Here is an 18,205-nt window from a genome sequence, read left to right as displayed (position 1 = left end):
AACGTGACAAGTATGAAATTGAACAGCTTTACTACTAGTTATGAATCGGCGGTTGTACCTTGTCGCGAGAATCGTAATTTATACCAACCTTGTCATTTGTCATCGCGTATCACATGTGGGCAGATACAAGCGTGTCACCCATCCTCCTCGGGTGATCTTCGCCTTTTTTTTTTTTTCATCACGCACGTGCTCATCAATAATCGCTCAGAGTCGCCGAGCGCTGCTCGTGTATCCGAGCATTGATCTCTTTGAAGTGCCCTCGACCAGCTAGTCTGCAATTTTCTTTTAACTCTCGTTTTTTTTTTGTTATCGTCGTTTTCATTTTTGTTTCTTTCAAATTCAAAAGGCGGCGGTTTGTCAGCGCGTTTGACGCCCCGTTTCTCGTCACCTCGACTCCCGCTGTTACGCCTACTCAACAAAATGCAATAAAACCTATGACAAACCGCGGCATTTAACGAACACTCAACGATTTAACTGCTCGATAACCGAAAGCTCGGGATCTAAAATGATCTCATCGTTCAATAGTAGGAGAAAGTTTAAGCGTCGCAGTTGCAGCATGTATGGACGAGATGAGGATTGTATTTTGAAATTTTTTCAAATTAGGTGTATTGATGTTTCGACTTTCGCCAAACGATTATTCTCAACATGAAATTTCAGCAAATGATAGAAAAAATCGCAATCAGTTAAAATTTTCAAGTATTTTGCGATGATATTTTAATTCTTCAAAAGTAAAACAGACTTGAAAAAAATTAACAAACTCATCGTAACTTAAGTCCACTCAACTGATTACACGACCATAAAATAATTGCAAGTTTCTTAGTGTAAAAAAAAAAAAAAAAAAAAAAAAAAAAAAAAAACTGCGGGAATTAGGATGACGAAGAATTAAGATAAAATTATATTCAACGTATTTCCATTCACCAGGCTTAAACTGCTTTCGTCGTTGCTGCTCTAGAATTGAATAATGCTTTGACTGGGGGAAATGTAAAACGGTATTTAAAAAAAAATCCGACAAATTTTCTTCTCTGAATTTCTACTCATGAGCGGTGATTAAAATGAAAAGGTTTTTTAAATTCCAGTGATACCCGTGATGCGCGCGTGGAGGATACCGTGTAAGTGAACTCTTGGGAGCTAGACGGAAAAAAGAAGGGTGGCGGTAAAGAGACGGACGAGAACCATGCGAGGAGAAGGTAAAAGGGAAAGCGGCGGAAGGGGGAAGGGGGGAGGGGAGAGGGGGATTGGACGCGGCCGAGAATCGCGAAAGCCAGGATTATACTCTCAAGAGTTTCAGCGCCGGCTTTTAGCGCGTATTCAGAAGGATGGACCGGAGTTCGTGTTGGACGTAGGTAGGAAGGTAGGAAGGTAGGGAGGTTGGTCATACCTACACCAAGACTATGGCCGCCTCGGTCTGCCAGTCAGGCAGAGCTCACCTCCGGATTAAATGCAATCGTATCGCTGGAAAACTACTGATAATAAAACCTTTACTTCTGCAATGGGCAGCCACTGAGAGGATTTATTTTTTACGAGCGTCAAACCCCTTCTAAGGCTCGCGCGCGGGACCAGCTCGAACCAGCTTCTCTGTTGGAGAAACCGAGAGAGGTCAGCGTTTCTCGTATCTCGTTGAGACTAAACATAAATTTTTCATACGATCTTCATGTACGCAAATATGGCTGAGAATATCTCATTTGAAAGGCTGCCAGTTTTGGATACGGAGAAAATTCACCGCGATATTTACACAGCGATCGCTTCACGAGGAGATAAATAAATCGAACGGTACCTACTTGTAATCATTGTTTCGAATCGAGGGTAAAAGACTTTCAACTATTTTTTTGCGCGTAGGCGTGGATTTGACCGTAATCCCAAATAAACATTCTCGCTAGGTCTAAAAGATTTCGTCGTCTGTTCGATGTCTTCGTTATTATCTTTATTAATGGAAGCAAAAAATGCGCTTTTCATTGTTATTTTAAGAATTATTATAAGTTTTGTTTTCCGCCCGAAGCGTAAGTAAAAGGCGAACGCCTGCCTCGCTTTTTGCTACTCTATTTACAATATGGCGGGTATCGTTTTCCCTCGCTGCTTACAGCCCTAGCCAGCGCGGTATAAAAGGTGGCGAGAAAGAGCCTCGCAATATCACAAATAATTAGCTACAGCTTTTTTGCACAATTTTCTTCAACCCGTTTACACGGTGAGTTAGTCCTTGGCGAGACGGGCGAAACCTGGCGTGACGTCACATCAAAGATCCTAGTCTTTTTACCTTTTCGCCGTTAAGCTGTGTGAACAGCAACCCGTGTAGAAACACGCGGAGAGCGCGCGACGCGGCTAATTTTATCACTTCGGTAAATTTAGCGACTCTGCTTCTTTGCGACGATGTGTGTGTGTGTGTGTGCGTGTGTGTGAAATACACGAATGTGTTTTGTAAGACCGAACTGTTATAACGACTGGCCATAGAAGAAAGGAAGCGATGCGATGAGGCCTAATTATTATCTTCCGAGCCCGTTTCGCCGTGGCGACAGGCGTTTAAGAAATTCATCACTCTCAGCCTCCCGACATCGTCGTTATTACCTAAATAATATATACCTCTGTATATCTATATATACACCTGCATGTCTTTTCATCCTCACCGAAATTTATCTAATTGGCTCGAATAAAAAAGAGGAATTTTAAATATTATCTCGTCCAGTGAATACTTCACGACATTATATTGCCAGGGAGAATTTTTACTGCCTCTTGCCAGATAGCGATAGAAAAATTTGTAAAGAAAAAACAGCTTGTTATGTTCCCAATTACTGATCGCATGGTGAGCCGATCTTGATTTTATCAACGGGCACTTTATACATCATCGTGCTTATACACAAGAGACGCTGATTTTCTTTTCCTACGGCAACTTACTAAAATATTATTCTTGATTGGTCATTGAGAGAAAAATTATACCGCGGTTCTCATATAAATCCGTTGGTATATGGAATTCGGTCTGAGAGTATCACCTTATACTTTCTAAAACTCACCCACATTCAGAAGTTTGGAATTTCTATCCATCTTTCATAATTTTTTCCATTCCGTTTCCAATTTGTTTAAATTTAAATTTGACGCGTTATCCCCTCTCGACGAAATCATGTTTACAGATTCGGAACGACTTTACACTTGAGAAAAATGAATACGTGACCTTTTGTCTTGTGTGCAAAATGGCCCGTACACAATAACAATATTTCGAAATTATAATTTCCGGTGCACAGATCTTTCAAATCCAAGAGAATTCACTCATTGTATGAAATAAAAAAATTCCTTCCGTATAAGAACGGGGAGGGTAAATATAACGTGAAAATTGACAAACAGTAGCGATTCGCAAATTCCGATTAACTCTATAATGTAAACATTCGGTGAAATCTTGAACGCGTTTGGCGTAGCTGAATAGCTAGTGGATTCCTCAGCGTCGGAAAATCACCCGTGCATGCATATCAGCATTCAGCAAGCAGCTGGTTGAGAAGAACGGAATTGGCGACGTCTTTCGTCGGCGATGACAGACGCGCGTGAATCATGCCCGGTGATCTTTTAAACCGTTGCAGAACCGGCGAACGGATTTGGAACCCGGCGCGTGCGTCGATTGCGTAATAACATAACCGCGACCTAAACGTTCGCGATTCTGACACTCTGGGCTTTCCAACTTCGCGAAATTATCCGCAGGTGCATCGCCCGATCATCGTCCCGACAAATCCAGCTTAATTCTAGTCTCCTGGATCTCGGAGGGTTGGAAGAGGGTCGCAGGGGTGGTGATGAGTAATTCCTTCCGTGTGGAAACCACGTGCGCAAGTTCTTCGCGTTTTATCTCCTCGATCTATCCCGCTATGGTAACAGAACTCCGCAGCCGGGGACACGAGACGAGTAAGATGTGAAAGAAAGAGAGAAAGAGAGGAAGCGAGAGAGAGTGTGTGGGGGAGGGGGGAGCGGGAATGAGGGATGAAAATGGGAGGGAGGACGGGAACAATACACCGACGGTCGTCGCTTGATTTAAACCCGGAGGATCGGACCGGCTTGTGGACAGGATGGAAGGCGCAGAAGGCACGGACAAAGCAGAGCGACAGCCCGGCAGCATGTGTATTAATAAAAGTCCCGGTAATCCTGCAGGATCAGGGTATGACGGCTGGTCTGCTACTGCTAGTGCTACTGCTACTGTTACTGTAACTGCTGTTGCTGCTGCTGCTGCTACGTGGGAAAGGCAGGTACCTACTCATATCTACCGGAGCCCGATGTCGGTTCCAGAATTTTTTCAACGCTTCCTTCCTCCTTTTCTCTTTCTCCTTATTTTTTTCCTTCTCGCAAACCTGCACCGCGAGTTCATAATTTATTAGCAACGTTTAGACGCGATTTTGCACCGACGTTCTGCAGCTCGGAACTGGGCGTTCGTTCGATAATCACCGGAAGGAACGAGGTGTATTCTGGGAGTTGTTGGGCTTAGGGACTCGGGTCAGCGGCTCTGGCAGGACAGCGATTCACCTATCATTCCATGGTACGTCAATGACGGAGTTCCGGAATTGACGTAGGTACGTTGCGGCCGTTGCATCCGGTGGATGAGGAAAATCGAAGTTTTGTCGATTGAATTATCGTCTCTCTTTTCCGGTATATCGAAAAACGCTCTGGATCCTCGAGGAAAATGATACACACACACACAGACACACAGAGGCACACATGTAGCGAGCCGCGTCTTATATACGCAACGTTGCTGGATTTTATTGCCGTTTATTGCTGGTAGCCATCGAGGCTTTGCCCAACCCACCGTCGAGATTCGATATTATCTCCCTCGTATACCGTACAATGTAATACACGGGATTTTGCCGTTCAATATTCTTGTCTCCGTGCGATTATTCGAGCGCAGTATATCATGTTGGATATCGGGGGGAAAAACTGTATACATATATGTACTCGGGTCAGAAACTTTCTTTAACTGAAAACGAGCTGAAGATATTCTTATAGGTACACGTTGATGAACGATTCTGAAAACAGAATTGAGCTCCTGCCTCTGCTTCGCTATATTTTGATTCGTCTCTAACATTCTGAGATATAAAATTGAAAGAGTGAAAGAGAAAAAAAGACGTGCCGAAGGAAAGTCAATCGTTTTCAAGATAATCGCTTGAAATAAGAGGAAAAAGTAAGGAAGACACAATCCTGGTCCATTTCCGATCTACGATCATTACAAGTTGGGCGAAACGGACAAACGAACGAGCGAGACTAAATTTCCGGACTACTATCGACTTGGAGACGAAATAATAATGATGATATAATGAGATTGATGGAAACAAGAACAGCGATAGTAATATTAAGAGAGGATAAAAGAACAGAGGTAAGAAAAAAATTGAATTACTCTCCCGGTCTACCGTTCTTCTTTCCTCTTTTCCCTCCTTCCTTCCTTCCATACTTTGTTCAGTTTTATTTTACGCTTCCACGAACAAGTTTCCCATGTACATCTGTCGTCGCGGATGCGACGTATCGGCTGGTCTATTGCGGATAGACGAACAGTTTGCACTTTTATCGAGGTCGATGGGGCGACGGGGGTGGAGGGGGATTTCCCACCCCCGGTAAAATCGGCGACAGTTATTCGAGGGGCACCGCCTCGGCGAAATCCCGGGCTACCGAGTTACGGTGTAAGGGAGAGAGAGAGAGAGAGAAAGAGAGCGAGGGTGGAAGGAAGGGAGGGTCTTTGGGTCTCCGCATGTGTCTGTATGCCGGGAACACAGTTCTTGCATTAGCCGAAGAAAGGTTTGCCGCAAGTTGCGGAATTCTCTCGGAGAACTGAGTCGAGCCGGGCGGTTTCGCGATAGCCCAGCCAACTGATCGCTGCCACGATGCTGCATGCAGAATTGCCCGATTCGCACACGCGGTGTTTAGTTTGGCTAACAATAAATAAGGCCCAAACATGTGTGCCGAAGCGTGTGATCTTACTTGATCCTGCCGGATCCTGTGTGACTGCAGCCGCAAATATGTAACGTGCTTTTGCACCGATCGGAGTTACTGATTGCTGGCTTGATTGAAGCTTCGCGGCAACTCGGATCGGATGCTGGAGAAAGGTCTCGATATGCGGTACTTCTCGAGATGTAATCCGGTGGATACGCCGAAATTCTTATACTCGTTCGGCGATTTGGTAAAGAGTCAGGATCGGAGAAATCGAGTCGAGTCGACTGTTGGGTCGGAATTGCGTCAACGTTGGAGTTAATCTTGGAACGTTTTTTTGCTTAGAACAAATATTGTTGATCATTGCCTGCATGTACTATACTCGTTTCGAGTGGCATGTCGTTTTTTTTCTTCCTCTCCCTTTTTCTTTCTTTCTTCATGTTTCTTTTTACCACTAGAATCGAGGAAAGAACCCGTGTGATTAGACGCCAGCTACCTCAAAGAACGATAGTTAATTCTTACGCATCGTTCATTTCGGTTCTTACTCCAGAGGTCCGGACGTTAAAGTTCAGTTTTCTTTTTCTTTCACTCCGCGGATCCGTCGTCTTCGGTGCTCGTTACACAGCTAGATTAAAGGTAAACGACCAAGGGTCTTCTTGAAATGCGGAAAGATAAGAGACGGTATTCTTGCTTCGGCAATTCGTTATGTGTTCTCTTTCTGTTTCATCTTGTCCTTTGTCCCTTGATTAGAATGTAGTGGGCACCAAAAAACGAGACGACTCGTCGTATCGACCGGCTATCAACGTAGCGATGCCGATGTACGTATTCCACTGACCATGGCATCAGGTATCCGATGATTGAGAGCTTACAATGCCCGTGTCTCCCCGGAATCTCCCCGGGATTATACGTATGTATACGCTGCGGGCGAAAGCTTAGCTGGGTGGGTGGATATATAAATTTACCCGCTGCAGCAGCCTGTTCGCAAAGGCCGATTTCGCAGAGTATTTATATGGGGATTGGAATTTACGTCGTGAAAATCTTCTTTTTCCTTTGAATTTGTCGAAAAATTATGATACACTGTTTATCCTCTGCGCTCACGACTTACCAACTAGAATATAATCCATTCCTCCTACCGGTCAAGCCTAAGCGATACAAACTATATCATAACAAAGTACTATAAAATATATTGATGACTATCTATACACTCACATAAGCACTGGGGACACTCACCGAGTACTTGACTAAGTACAGTTCGGCCATCTTCCCCGAGGCAGGCGCTACGGGCGTCGAAAGGATTGGTGAACTGCACGAAGGCGTAACCCTTGTGCATCGAGATACCTGGAACAGAAAAACAGGAGAAAATTTCATTCGGGTTGTGAAATTTATCATGTAATATCATATATATTATACGTGCTTATATTAACCAGAAATTGAAACGAACAAAAAAGGGCCGGTGATTAATTATCCACCGTACATAAGGCGCGTGATTATTTTAGTAGCCATTTGTTTTTACGAGCTGGTTCGTAACCCGGAGCCTTGACTGACTAATGAACGTGATGCGAATACGCTGGCCAATAGTAACCTCGAGGCAATTAGAGACCCCCGTGGTGTGAAATTATTATCTACCGCTTTAATACCGGTAAGCTGTAATTTTACTGCATATCTTCAGTCACGGGGTCATAATGAGCCAATTCTAAAGTAATTTTGTGCAGGTATCGATCGATAAGGTACAAAAAATGTTAGTAATATTTTCACAGTTCCCTCACTTCCGGAATGATTTCTAACGTCACCGCAGAACGAGGCAGATAAATCAATCATCGACGAAAGAATCTTCCGTTCTTGCTAATCGATCAGCTCGAGTAACTAGTGATCGGCATGTCTCGGATCACCGGCAGCAGGTGGAGCGACACTCTTGACGTGAGCAAGATGTTAGGCCTCGGAAAGCGATGTGTTAATAATTGAAACCGTGCACCAAACACACGCCTGGCTGTAGGTACGAATCAGCTCAGTCACGCATCCCCTGCCGGAAATTTCAGCCCCAATTTTTATTCACCCCCCGAATCCCGTGTGAACGTCTCAAACTACCCCAAACTTCATTCTTGAACTCCATAAATATTGACTGAACCGAAAAGAGGATGTTTATTTTGTGTTTTTTTTTTTACGATTTTTTTGCGCAGTCGAGAATTTCGTTTAACTTCTCACCAAAGGTACGAATAAACTAACGAAAATCTACAGTTTTACTAAATCGAGTTTCGGTGAGATCCTGTAAAATTACGCGACTCTTCAAGTGGTGATGATAATTCATTTTAGATATGGGTTTAGCGTTGTTTGGAATTTAGGTGTCTGGAACGACATTATCGGTATGGTATTTCCGTTCAGACGCCTACGTTCAGGCGACTGTTATGACAATCCAAAATGTACATTCGAATCGCAAACAAATGAGCCCTCGTAGAAGCTTCTAGATATATTAGGTTCGATAACACACGATTTTCGTGTCATGGCAGGCAATTTATTCCCAGTTTCCTTACACAACAACTTTGTACACCTACGACGCGACGGCAGTAGGCTTTGGAGACGAAGAGATTTCTATACAGGTACGGTGAAGACGTGGGTCTCCTAAGATCCTGAGGGAAACCGCTTCACGGATTCACGCTTTATTTACAACATCTTTTCGTGCTGCTTTGCCTTCCTTTATTTCCGTTTTTGTTACTCAATAAGTCGGGCTTACTTACGGTCTACACCCACCAATTCACCGATATACGGCTAAGGGATTTTGGCCTCTTTATTTTCTGAAGATAAAAAGGTATATAGAGCAATGCAGTAAAATGTAAAACCCGGAAGTACGGAACAACGATGATGGACCGACTGAATGAATCTTGGATTGCATGGTCATAATTATTTCAACGTTCCTCCTTATTCATACCAATAAAAATTCCTCTCACCCGACGAATTTCGAATGAATAAACAACAAGAGAGACTCTCTTTTCAGACAGCATCTTCTAAACGTCTTTTCGACGAATTTTCAGATTCACACTGTCTGGTTTATCTGTCTGAAAATAAATCGCCGCGCGTATGATTTCGCATATTATTTAACGATAACCGATGAAACGAAACATTTCGAAAAGACATTCAACAGTGTTCGTCTCGTTCGAATCGCGTATCTCCCTCAGGCGTTACATTTCAGCATTGTGCGAGCGACCCTCGTTTCTCGCCTTCAAAAGTCACCCCGGCAGTTTCGCCCGACCTTATTGTCCCTCGGGTTTTTATCGGGAACCAAGTAAACTAAGCTGTTTATCGGCGAGCACCAGGCGCGTCGAGGGTGTCCAGCACTAATCCTGCCTCTGTTCCACGCGAAGCCGGTGACGGAGAGTCCGTTTCAGAGACCGACGAATCTTTCCCATATGCAAACGGACTAGATTTCCGAAGATGCCGGATTCCGCAGCGTGCTGGCTTTGTTTCAAATTCAGAGAGCGTAGCGAGATGAGATTTGCCGGCGATGTGTAAGCCTCTGCAAAAGTAGGTATTCCAACTGCAGGCCCGGGTCAAGGGCGATCTAATCTTTGCTCGAGCGTTCACGTCAAAATGTATCAGAATTTGACGCACGTCTGACGTTCCCGACGTTCAGGCGTGTCTTGGATTGGCTCGATACGAGCTCCGGGAGGGGTTGGATCGTGCGAATATCGTATGAAAAATGAACAAGAATATATCGGCTGCGGAGAATATCGCGCGGAGTGCAATCGTTCAATTTCGACTGTTCCGAATGATTCTAAAGAATTTTGCGAATGATCGGCGTTCCTTTTTTCTCACGCGCGAAAAAAATGGGGAAGAATGAAAATTCTCTTCCATTCGCACGGTATAGTAGTAAAAGAGAATTCTCCTGTCAGAACGTCCGTTAGAACAAAGAAGGGGAGTCTGGGTAAAATAAAATTCATATTTCGAGCGGTAAACCGCGGCGTCACGTTTATTTTTCATATTATTGGTATGAAGAGTAGTCTTTCTGCCATCGTTTCGTATACTTTGAGACTCCGACAGAGTGGTTGTAGCCAAGCTTTTATTGTCTTTGTTCTTGTATACGCGACAAATGAATTATTTATCATCCAAGTGTATCTTGGAGGCTTGGATTTTCGCCGCGATTTCACGCGGATACATATTTACCTACGTTTAAGCGAGTTTTCCCAGAGAAGAAAACTGAGCCCGTGAAATTTTTACCCATAGACTTAAATTTCGTAGACGAATGGCCAAGAAAAAAAGGGTTCACTCAAACTTTGGTAAATTATTGAGATGCACTCCCATACGAGAAAAACCTGAGAAGAGAAAAGTCAGCTGAGATGAGATCCAAGCTAGAGAAATCTGGCTACACTGGCAACCACATAACGCAGCATCTGCGGCATACGAAGAAATTGCGCCGCTCTTCGATCGAAGTTACCGTCACGCTACGCGATGTGAATCTAGATGAGATCAGAGCAAGTTTTATCTCTGCCCCCGTGTTAGGTTATATCATACACTACAATTCTCATTTAGATTTTCAAATTAGACGCGTGTCAGGATGAAAGTGAAATGATAACGCCACGAGCAATAATTTTCTACATTATCGGAAAGTGAATTTACGATTCAAGTATCGTAAAAACATAAATCGAAGCTATTTTGTTTAAACGTGGCAATGATTTAATACACTGAGATCAACTAATTGTTTAAAACGTTCAGAAATGGGTCCACTTTCCCTTACATGCAATAAGCAGAGTATAAAGATTGTGAAATCACTGTAAAAAGGGATCATCTTCATGCGAATGAAACACAGTCACAGATGGAAAATCGAAGTAGCCAGTACATGGTGTAGGTCGGTTGGACGGGCGGAGCTTGCAAACTCGTTCTGGGTTTATTTCCCTCGGCGGCATTATTCTCGCCCGAAGCTTTATCTTGAAGAGCGAATTCAATCTCTACCGGGTTGTTGTCACGCCTGCTACACTGTTTAGCGGTCATTTCAGAACATCGCAATGAAGCTGGCTGCCTGAATTTCGGGAACGAATCATGATCACAGGCCTCGAAGCCGGAAATTTATTTCCATTTACAGACGAGTCAAAATGATTTTAAGAATGTGAGGAAATCACGTGGAAACAGTATACAAATGTTCAAATCCGAAAACAGCTCGTGACTTGAATGAACAAAAGTTAAAAAGTCGAGGGCCCGAAGTATAACCCTGGACGTCTGTAAAATATCGATGTCGTTCAATTATCCTGACACCATGATGCAGTATATAGACTAGGTGGAGGACAATAATTTGTCAGGTGGACTGTACGTGGGAATTGAAACGTTACCGCGAGATGACTGAGAGTGGGGCTTAGCAAGTTGATTGCAGTTTCGGGGTACCTGGACACCTCTCAAGTTCCAACGCAAACGGTGCTGACATGGCGGAGGAGGAGATTAGTTAGCGCTGCACAACGCTTTTCTCTAATCCCATTCCGCACGCGAAAGACCAACGAGACTCGAGGGAGAAGAGGAGTTTAACCGGTAGTGGACAATTCTCAGTTTCAACCGGAAGTGGTAAGCTTTCGAAAGCTTCTGACATGCGTCGCAGCAGACCTTCCGGCTTACGCTCAGCGGCATTCCAACTCTGGTTTTACGTCGATCATCAACGTCACGCGTTTAACGATCGTTATTGGAAAAAAATCGCTCCTCGGTCTTCCTCGTCCCGGAATTGCAGATACTACACGTGGATGACTTTGCCCCTCCGGGTATCCAGTCGTGATCAAACACCTAATTGACCTCAGAAGCTCCCGCCTGAATGGAGCATCTGATCGATTCGACGTGCTTACATAATTATGCTCGAAGCACTCCGGCACTGTCATGTCCGGAGGCTAATCAAAGCACAGTGATTATCGATGACGTGTGGAGTGACGAGGAATGATCGAACGTCGATATTGACGATGGAGGAAAAATTACACATGCTCGAACGAACGGCAATATGTTACAATTGGACGAGATCATCAGCGTTCAGTGTTGCAGGTTACGAGGTTATTTTATAGCCATGTCAGGCAATTGATCCAGCAAGTGATCTATTCGAATTCAGGTTTGAATTTTACCTGTTGAAATTCTACTTGCGCGAAATAGCGAGACATGTTTTCCTACTCGAACAACTGTCTAATTTATCATTACATTTATGCAGATTGTATATCGTTAAAGTGTCATTGCATTCCTGGGGTGGATATTGTTGAGAATGTTCACTGTTGCAGCCGAGTATAATCAGAGGATAAATATTTGAGTCAAAACTGTTGCGAGTAATTGGTCTACGGCGTTACGGAGAAATTTCCCTTAATGTTTAGTCCTCGGTTTTAACGAGACGAACAAACAGACTTACCAGCGAGACGCCCGTAGCGCTGAAACATGCGTTCAACGTCGGTTTTGCTGCATTGAAAGGTGTTCAAGTTACCGACGAAAACCCGCGAGTTAACCGCTTGTGGATCCTGCGAATTCGTCTGGTTACCCACTTTGCTCATCTTCATTTTCTGCAACAAAGAAGTAACTGGTCATAATAAGCAATATAATAATATGATAATTGTATTGAAACGTGGACATGTTCCAGCACTTAAACGTGGTATTCAATCCGACTGTCCGTTTTCACAGTCCGTAATTATCTACTCGAGCAATTCCTGAGGGACGAAATCAGGACGCCTCCTTCGCAAATCCTCCTCTTTCTCTCTCGAGGAGGTCGAGATGATTCATACCTCATTAGACCTCGACTCGGTCCGTCCGGCGAACGAGATCACCGCGGATCTAGCGATCACTGGATCCTCGAGTTCCGGTTTTAAGCACCACTTACCCGTCTGTTGGATGCGCGATTACCGGATTTCAGATTCTTCGAATTCCTGCTCAGGTGGAGCACATACCGAAAGTGAACACGACGCCGAGACGTTAGGCGACTGCGGACTGAATGCTATTTACGAGCGCATAGGTAGTCGAACCTCGGTGCTGACATGAGCGTGGATATTCAGGAAACACGATACCCGTCTAACGTTACCAGCTGCTATGTGTACGAGGATGGATGGGGGGAACTAAGCAGGATCTCTTCGGTATCAGACATGTGATTCCTCCTGGATATATCGCCAGCCTTGCGCTCTATTCCGAGTCCATATCCTCCGACGCGCGGCCGTTCGCGACTTCAGAGAATAACTATTTTTCTCGTAGAAAATCGGCAGAGTGGATCATTTTCCAAGCTGTGTCCTTCAAGCTTGCTTTGTATCATTTGCGTTTCTGCGATAGACCAATTCGAGAAATTGGATGTCCAATTCTTTATTGAAAGTCGTTATGTCAACTAATTTGTTTTTAATTTAACACAATAATAATATTACGTACGGGACTTTTTTTTTTTGTCATATGAGAAATAACAGCTAGACAGCCTTATTAGATGACCTCCCTCTAATTAAATGTTCAACTAATTTGGGACCTCGAATGTATTGATCAGAAGTCACAACGTCGCGTGTGACGATGTAATGATGAATATTTAATCGACTCTGAATGTTTAATAAAAATTTTCCAATTATTTTTCTTACGTGTACGTATACCAATTTACATTTCAAAAATTATATTTCACCCCGTTCTGCAAAATCCTATTCATAATCGAAGAGACAATTCGCCCATTGACAAATTCACAGACATTTTCATACACCTACATACGAATACTCAGGCTGTTAGTCGTCTGTGCTCACGTTATACAACGTGATCGATAGTGAAAATGAAAGTAATTATCGACGCGCGTGTCGTTCCGAATGAGCGATTTTCCACCACCGCCGTAAAGCGTCACATGTATTGTGCAATGGCGCGTCCCTGGTATGCGCGTGTGTGTGTGTCTGTGTTTTTCCGGGGCTCGTTTTTTATCTCTAAATGATTTTGGGCATTAAAAACACACTCCCCCTTCGCGGCAAAGGGCTTTTCGTTGTTATTAAAGGGGGATCGGTGGATTCAGTGCCATGTGGCGGGGCCATGAAAAACCAGCACCGTTATAAAGCTATCATCTGACTCGGCCGCCTCGGCACCCTCCACCTTTCCTCCCTTCGCGAATTTCGCGCGTGACCTCCCGCAGCCGTACATTTGTACAGAGTCAACGTTCAAGTATTATTTCAAGCTTTGGCCCCAGCCAGTTATTCATAATTTAACGTATCACCCGTCGTAATATTCCCGCCGAGAGTTAATGAAGCCGGGAATCTTCCATCCAGCGGATTAAATTTCTCTCTCTCTCTCTCTCTCTCTCTCTCTCTCTCTTCCCTGCACAGTGACGCGGACACACATGGAAACGCGTGCAGCGCACTCGTGTGTGTCTGAGCTTTTGTTGCCGTATCCATAATGTATAATCTGCGGCAGCGTTATGCAAATAATTTATATCACAATTGGGCCGGAAATCACCTTAGCGGATGCTCTACTGCGATTTAACATTAAATCATATTATTATATTATACGCCGCAGGGTCGCTCGTAAACGGATTTATAGATCTATTTTTTAATCAATTAGGTTATATCACTGTGTCATGGATTTTCCCCAAAATTAACTAATATTACCGCTGTAGTCGCGAATTACTGCCGTCCGGTATAATTCGATATTGTCGATGGCGTTTAATTAAATCGTAATAGAGGCAATTGATTGCAATTTCTTTTCCTTTTAATACGCTATCCTACTATATCCCCCCGTGACAGATTTTAATTATGAATTATTCTCACTATTCAGCTCGCTACGCCGCGTGTTGATCCGTAAGCGTAATTTACAATTATACTGTAATCGTTAAATGATATATGAGGCCGGTCAACTGAAACTCGAGCGGATTTTCCTGCGTATTTTCAATCGTTCTTTTTCTTTTTCTTTTTTATTAATAAAACACAACAAACAAAAAGAAACAGGCTCACGTGAACTTCATTTAAACATCTGTTTAGTAAACGAGCTTTTTGAGGCAGATATTTCATATTTCGCTAGTAAACACGTCAAAGTGCGATTTTCTCTGACGCAGTATTTATGAGAGCGAACAATTTTTCGTTAGAATTTTAAACCGAAGAGCGCGTAATTGAAACCAAAAGCCGAAACGTTTTTGCATCGATTTCGAGAGAGATAAATTTTTTGAAATGTGATTAAATGCTAAAATTTGAATAATCGGTAACCCGATAAAGCTTGCAATTAGACATTTTTTGTTCCTCCACGGATTTCCCAGGATATTCGCAAGCTACCTAAAGGTTTTCAATATCACTCACGCGTCGGCGTGGCTAACATCTGGGCAAACGGGCATAACCGACCTCTTAGGACTTAGCCAACCACCAACGCCAGGCAGAAACTCGAATGAATATTCATAAGCGAGCGAGCACACAGACATACGGAAGGCCGGAGTCCGGCATGCACGGCATCTGAATTATATATCACGTGCATTATTCATAACCTCGTAGAAATATATCTATATACAGGTACACATTACACCTATATATCACCCCTACACACAGACCAGATTTGATGAATAACGAAATTTTCATTCAATTCAATTCAAAGTTATTGTGCTCCACGGCGTGACGAGAGACGAGCAAGCAGCTGCAGCTTTAAATTCTACTTCGGAGGAAACGATTTAACACGTGTGGCCGGGGATGAGGGATCCGGTGTTATAAGTACGAACGTAATAACAGTCTTAACTCCTCAGTGGATTATCACTCGGGGTGTAAAAGCGGGGGTTGGATTTTGGACCGATTCCAAATTCAGGCTGACGTTAAATTGAACATTCTCAAAATTACACTTTTCAACACACAAATCTCCTCGCTTGATTCTCAAGTTGCGAGCTTGATATAGATACAACGCTCTTAACTGTCGCGGGCTTCGTCTTCTTTATAACACCACCCGGAGTAATAAATTCGCCAATTTACAATCCGTGAGCTTGCAGAATTAACGCGAGCCACGTGTTGTTATTTCGCGAAAAAAGATTTCGGCGAGAAAATCACAGGCAGATGCAGCTGGGCTGGACCCACTGCTCATCCTTAGCATCGAGTTCGCACAATCCTTTCCCCCTCCTCCATCTTAATTCCTCGAAATTTCACGCACAAAGGGCAGCGCGGATTACATGATACGAACTTGTGGGTATTGAACACTCTTTCCTTCGCGTTGGGTGCTTCTCGTCCTAAAACGTCTCTTTGGCGCCCAGAAAGCGTCGTTAATAAAACTCGATATCAATTCAATGAAATCGTACATCGAAATGGTTCGCGGGCGACCAGCCAAGCCGTGAATTAGACCGTCGATTCGCAGGTAAAATCACGAGTCACGCTTGCCGGGTCTCTTCGTTCTTTTCCAAAATGCGTCACATGTTATATACCTACCTAAACTAGAGTGTAGATATAGTATGAAGTCGAATGAAATGTTGTTGCGCGCGTTGCAGGTTGGCGCAATAAATATTTCCGGCTGGACGGCGTACAGCTGAACGATACGAGCGCAGTGCAGCCTGCGTTCACTGTGGTAAAAAATTAAACAACTCCCCGCGCAACTATTCATTCCGATTTTCAGCCTCCGCACGATCCTCGGATAGACGCGACGCTAGGCGACGCGACGCCGCAAAACGTCGACGTCAACCCGGCCACGTTTTTCAATACAATTTATTGCGCACTATAATTTTCCAACTTCAATCTGCGCCGCGTCATTCCGGGATATCTTGTTGCGGTGGCAACTTTTGCCAGGAAGAAAAAAGGACGATAAAAGAAGGGAAAAAAACCGACGTGCGACGTACTTACTGCGGTGCGTTGATCCAGAAATTCGTTCCAGATGTTCTGCGATCTTTCAAGCAGAAATCGAGAAAGATAGAGGGGCGTGGGGGGGGGGGGAGGAAATCGGCGAAAAACAAACAGATTAAACTAGTGAGATCTCCGTGCACCTGTGAGATTGCAGCAATAAGATAAAGACGAAGAGGAGGAGAAGTTCTGGGTTTACTTTGGGGAATTAAAGACAGGCAATCAGGGCTCGGGGTCAAAAATAATTACCGTTCCGAGGCAGTTTTCGCGGTTTTTAGCACACCATTTTCCTCAAATAGCCAGGCTGTACCCTTCACTCCTCGGCGTCTTTTACTCCCTGTACCAACTTAGTCTAACTTCGACCCTTAGTTAATTCCTCACTTGTTCCCTCGGCCCTCGCATCTACCCTTCCATCTCTGCTTCATTTTTCATTCTCTCTCTTCCTTTCCCGCTTTTATTATCATTGTTCTCTCTTTTCCTCCTTTCTTTCCTCGCCAAGAACCCTCAACCCTTACTTCCAGCATCTGTTCTCATTTCTCAACAATTATCTCGGTCATTATCAAAAACTTTAACTTCACTGCACACGACTCGGTGGTTGTTATTCATTTGTATGTACGTAACTCTTAGATTCTTACGATAACCCGTCAACGAATTTTGTAAAAAAATAATATAATTACAAATTTTTTCAGAAAATTTCTGCAATCAATTTGACTGCTTTCGAAAACGCTCGTTTTCAAACACTCTGTACAGTCTGTGACTTAACTTACTCAAGGTGCGCGGCTACACTCGAGCCGACTATTGAATTAAGACCTCCTCGAGAAGGTAGTCAGCGGCTTAACTAGATCAATGAACATTATACCCTTGGAAAATATCTAATAAGCAGTTGAGCTGAGAAGCCCTCGAGCGTTTACACGCCGGTATAACATGTATACGTATACACACTTGTGAAAAACGTTTTAAAACTACACGGTACAGCTGGATGTTGTACCAGCTATCCACAACTGTACTTACATCGTGCCAATTTATTTTCAACAAGATACGCGAAGAGAATAGTTGGTGTAAAGAAAAAAAAATTTAACTTATTATTTTTTTTTTTTTTTTTTTTTTTTTCTTCTTGCATCTGAGTGTGAGGGTGCGAAGAATTTTTTCAATCTTCAAGCTGATCAATAAAATCGCAGTTCAATAAATGTTGAACTGAATCTTCAAGAGATGAAAGAAAAATATAAATATCGGATAAAAAAATAATTTACGCTTAGAATATTAGCATAATTATGTTAGAAAACCTGAACGTGAGGTACTTAATTCCGGTCTTGATTAATTTCTAAAACACTTGGTGTTTCGGTAATTTTTTTTTGCGTCATCAGTTTTTACTAGGGTACTGAACTACTACCTTAATTATGCTATTACTTATGTTCGAAGTTTTTTTTTTTTTTTTTTTTTTTCTTTTTTTTATCTGGCTCTGTGCTAATATTATCCACGTAAATAATTGTATTCTTTGATGTTGGAAATCTGAAAAATGTCTGCTTTCTTTACGGTCAATATTAAAGATGCAGAGGATTATGCATAAGTGAATAAAAAAAAGTGATACA

At 43.2% G+C, this 18,205-nt stretch overlaps 1 protein-coding gene across 4 annotated transcripts in view; it reads right to left on the bottom strand.

Moving 5' to 3' along the window:
• Positions 1 to 18,205, bottom strand: part of LOC124405468 — a 167,474-nt gene that overhangs the window by 72,591 nt on the left and 76,678 nt on the right. For 3 of the 4 annotated variants that reach the window (XM_046880372.1, XM_046880373.1, XM_046880374.1), the window contains 2 exons: positions 12,236 to 12,383; positions 7,090 to 7,218 (listed from right to left, as the gene is read on the bottom strand). In XM_046880372.1, coding sequence (XP_046736328.1) covers positions 7,090 to 7,218; positions 12,236 to 12,380 — 274 coding nt within the window. In that variant the 5' untranslated portion in view covers positions 12,381 to 12,383. The remainder of the gene's footprint in view (positions 1 to 7,089; positions 7,219 to 12,235; positions 12,384 to 18,205) is intronic. The other variant, XM_046880375.1, reaches the window with a different exon arrangement.

The sequence above is a fragment of the Diprion similis genome, chromosome 4 (genome assembly GCF_021155765.1).
Source record: "Diprion similis isolate iyDipSimi1 chromosome 4, iyDipSimi1.1, whole genome shotgun sequence".
Taxonomy (NCBI): domain Eukaryota; kingdom Metazoa; phylum Arthropoda; class Insecta; order Hymenoptera; family Diprionidae; genus Diprion; species Diprion similis.
This window is presented reverse-complemented; position numbering and strand designations above follow the sequence as displayed.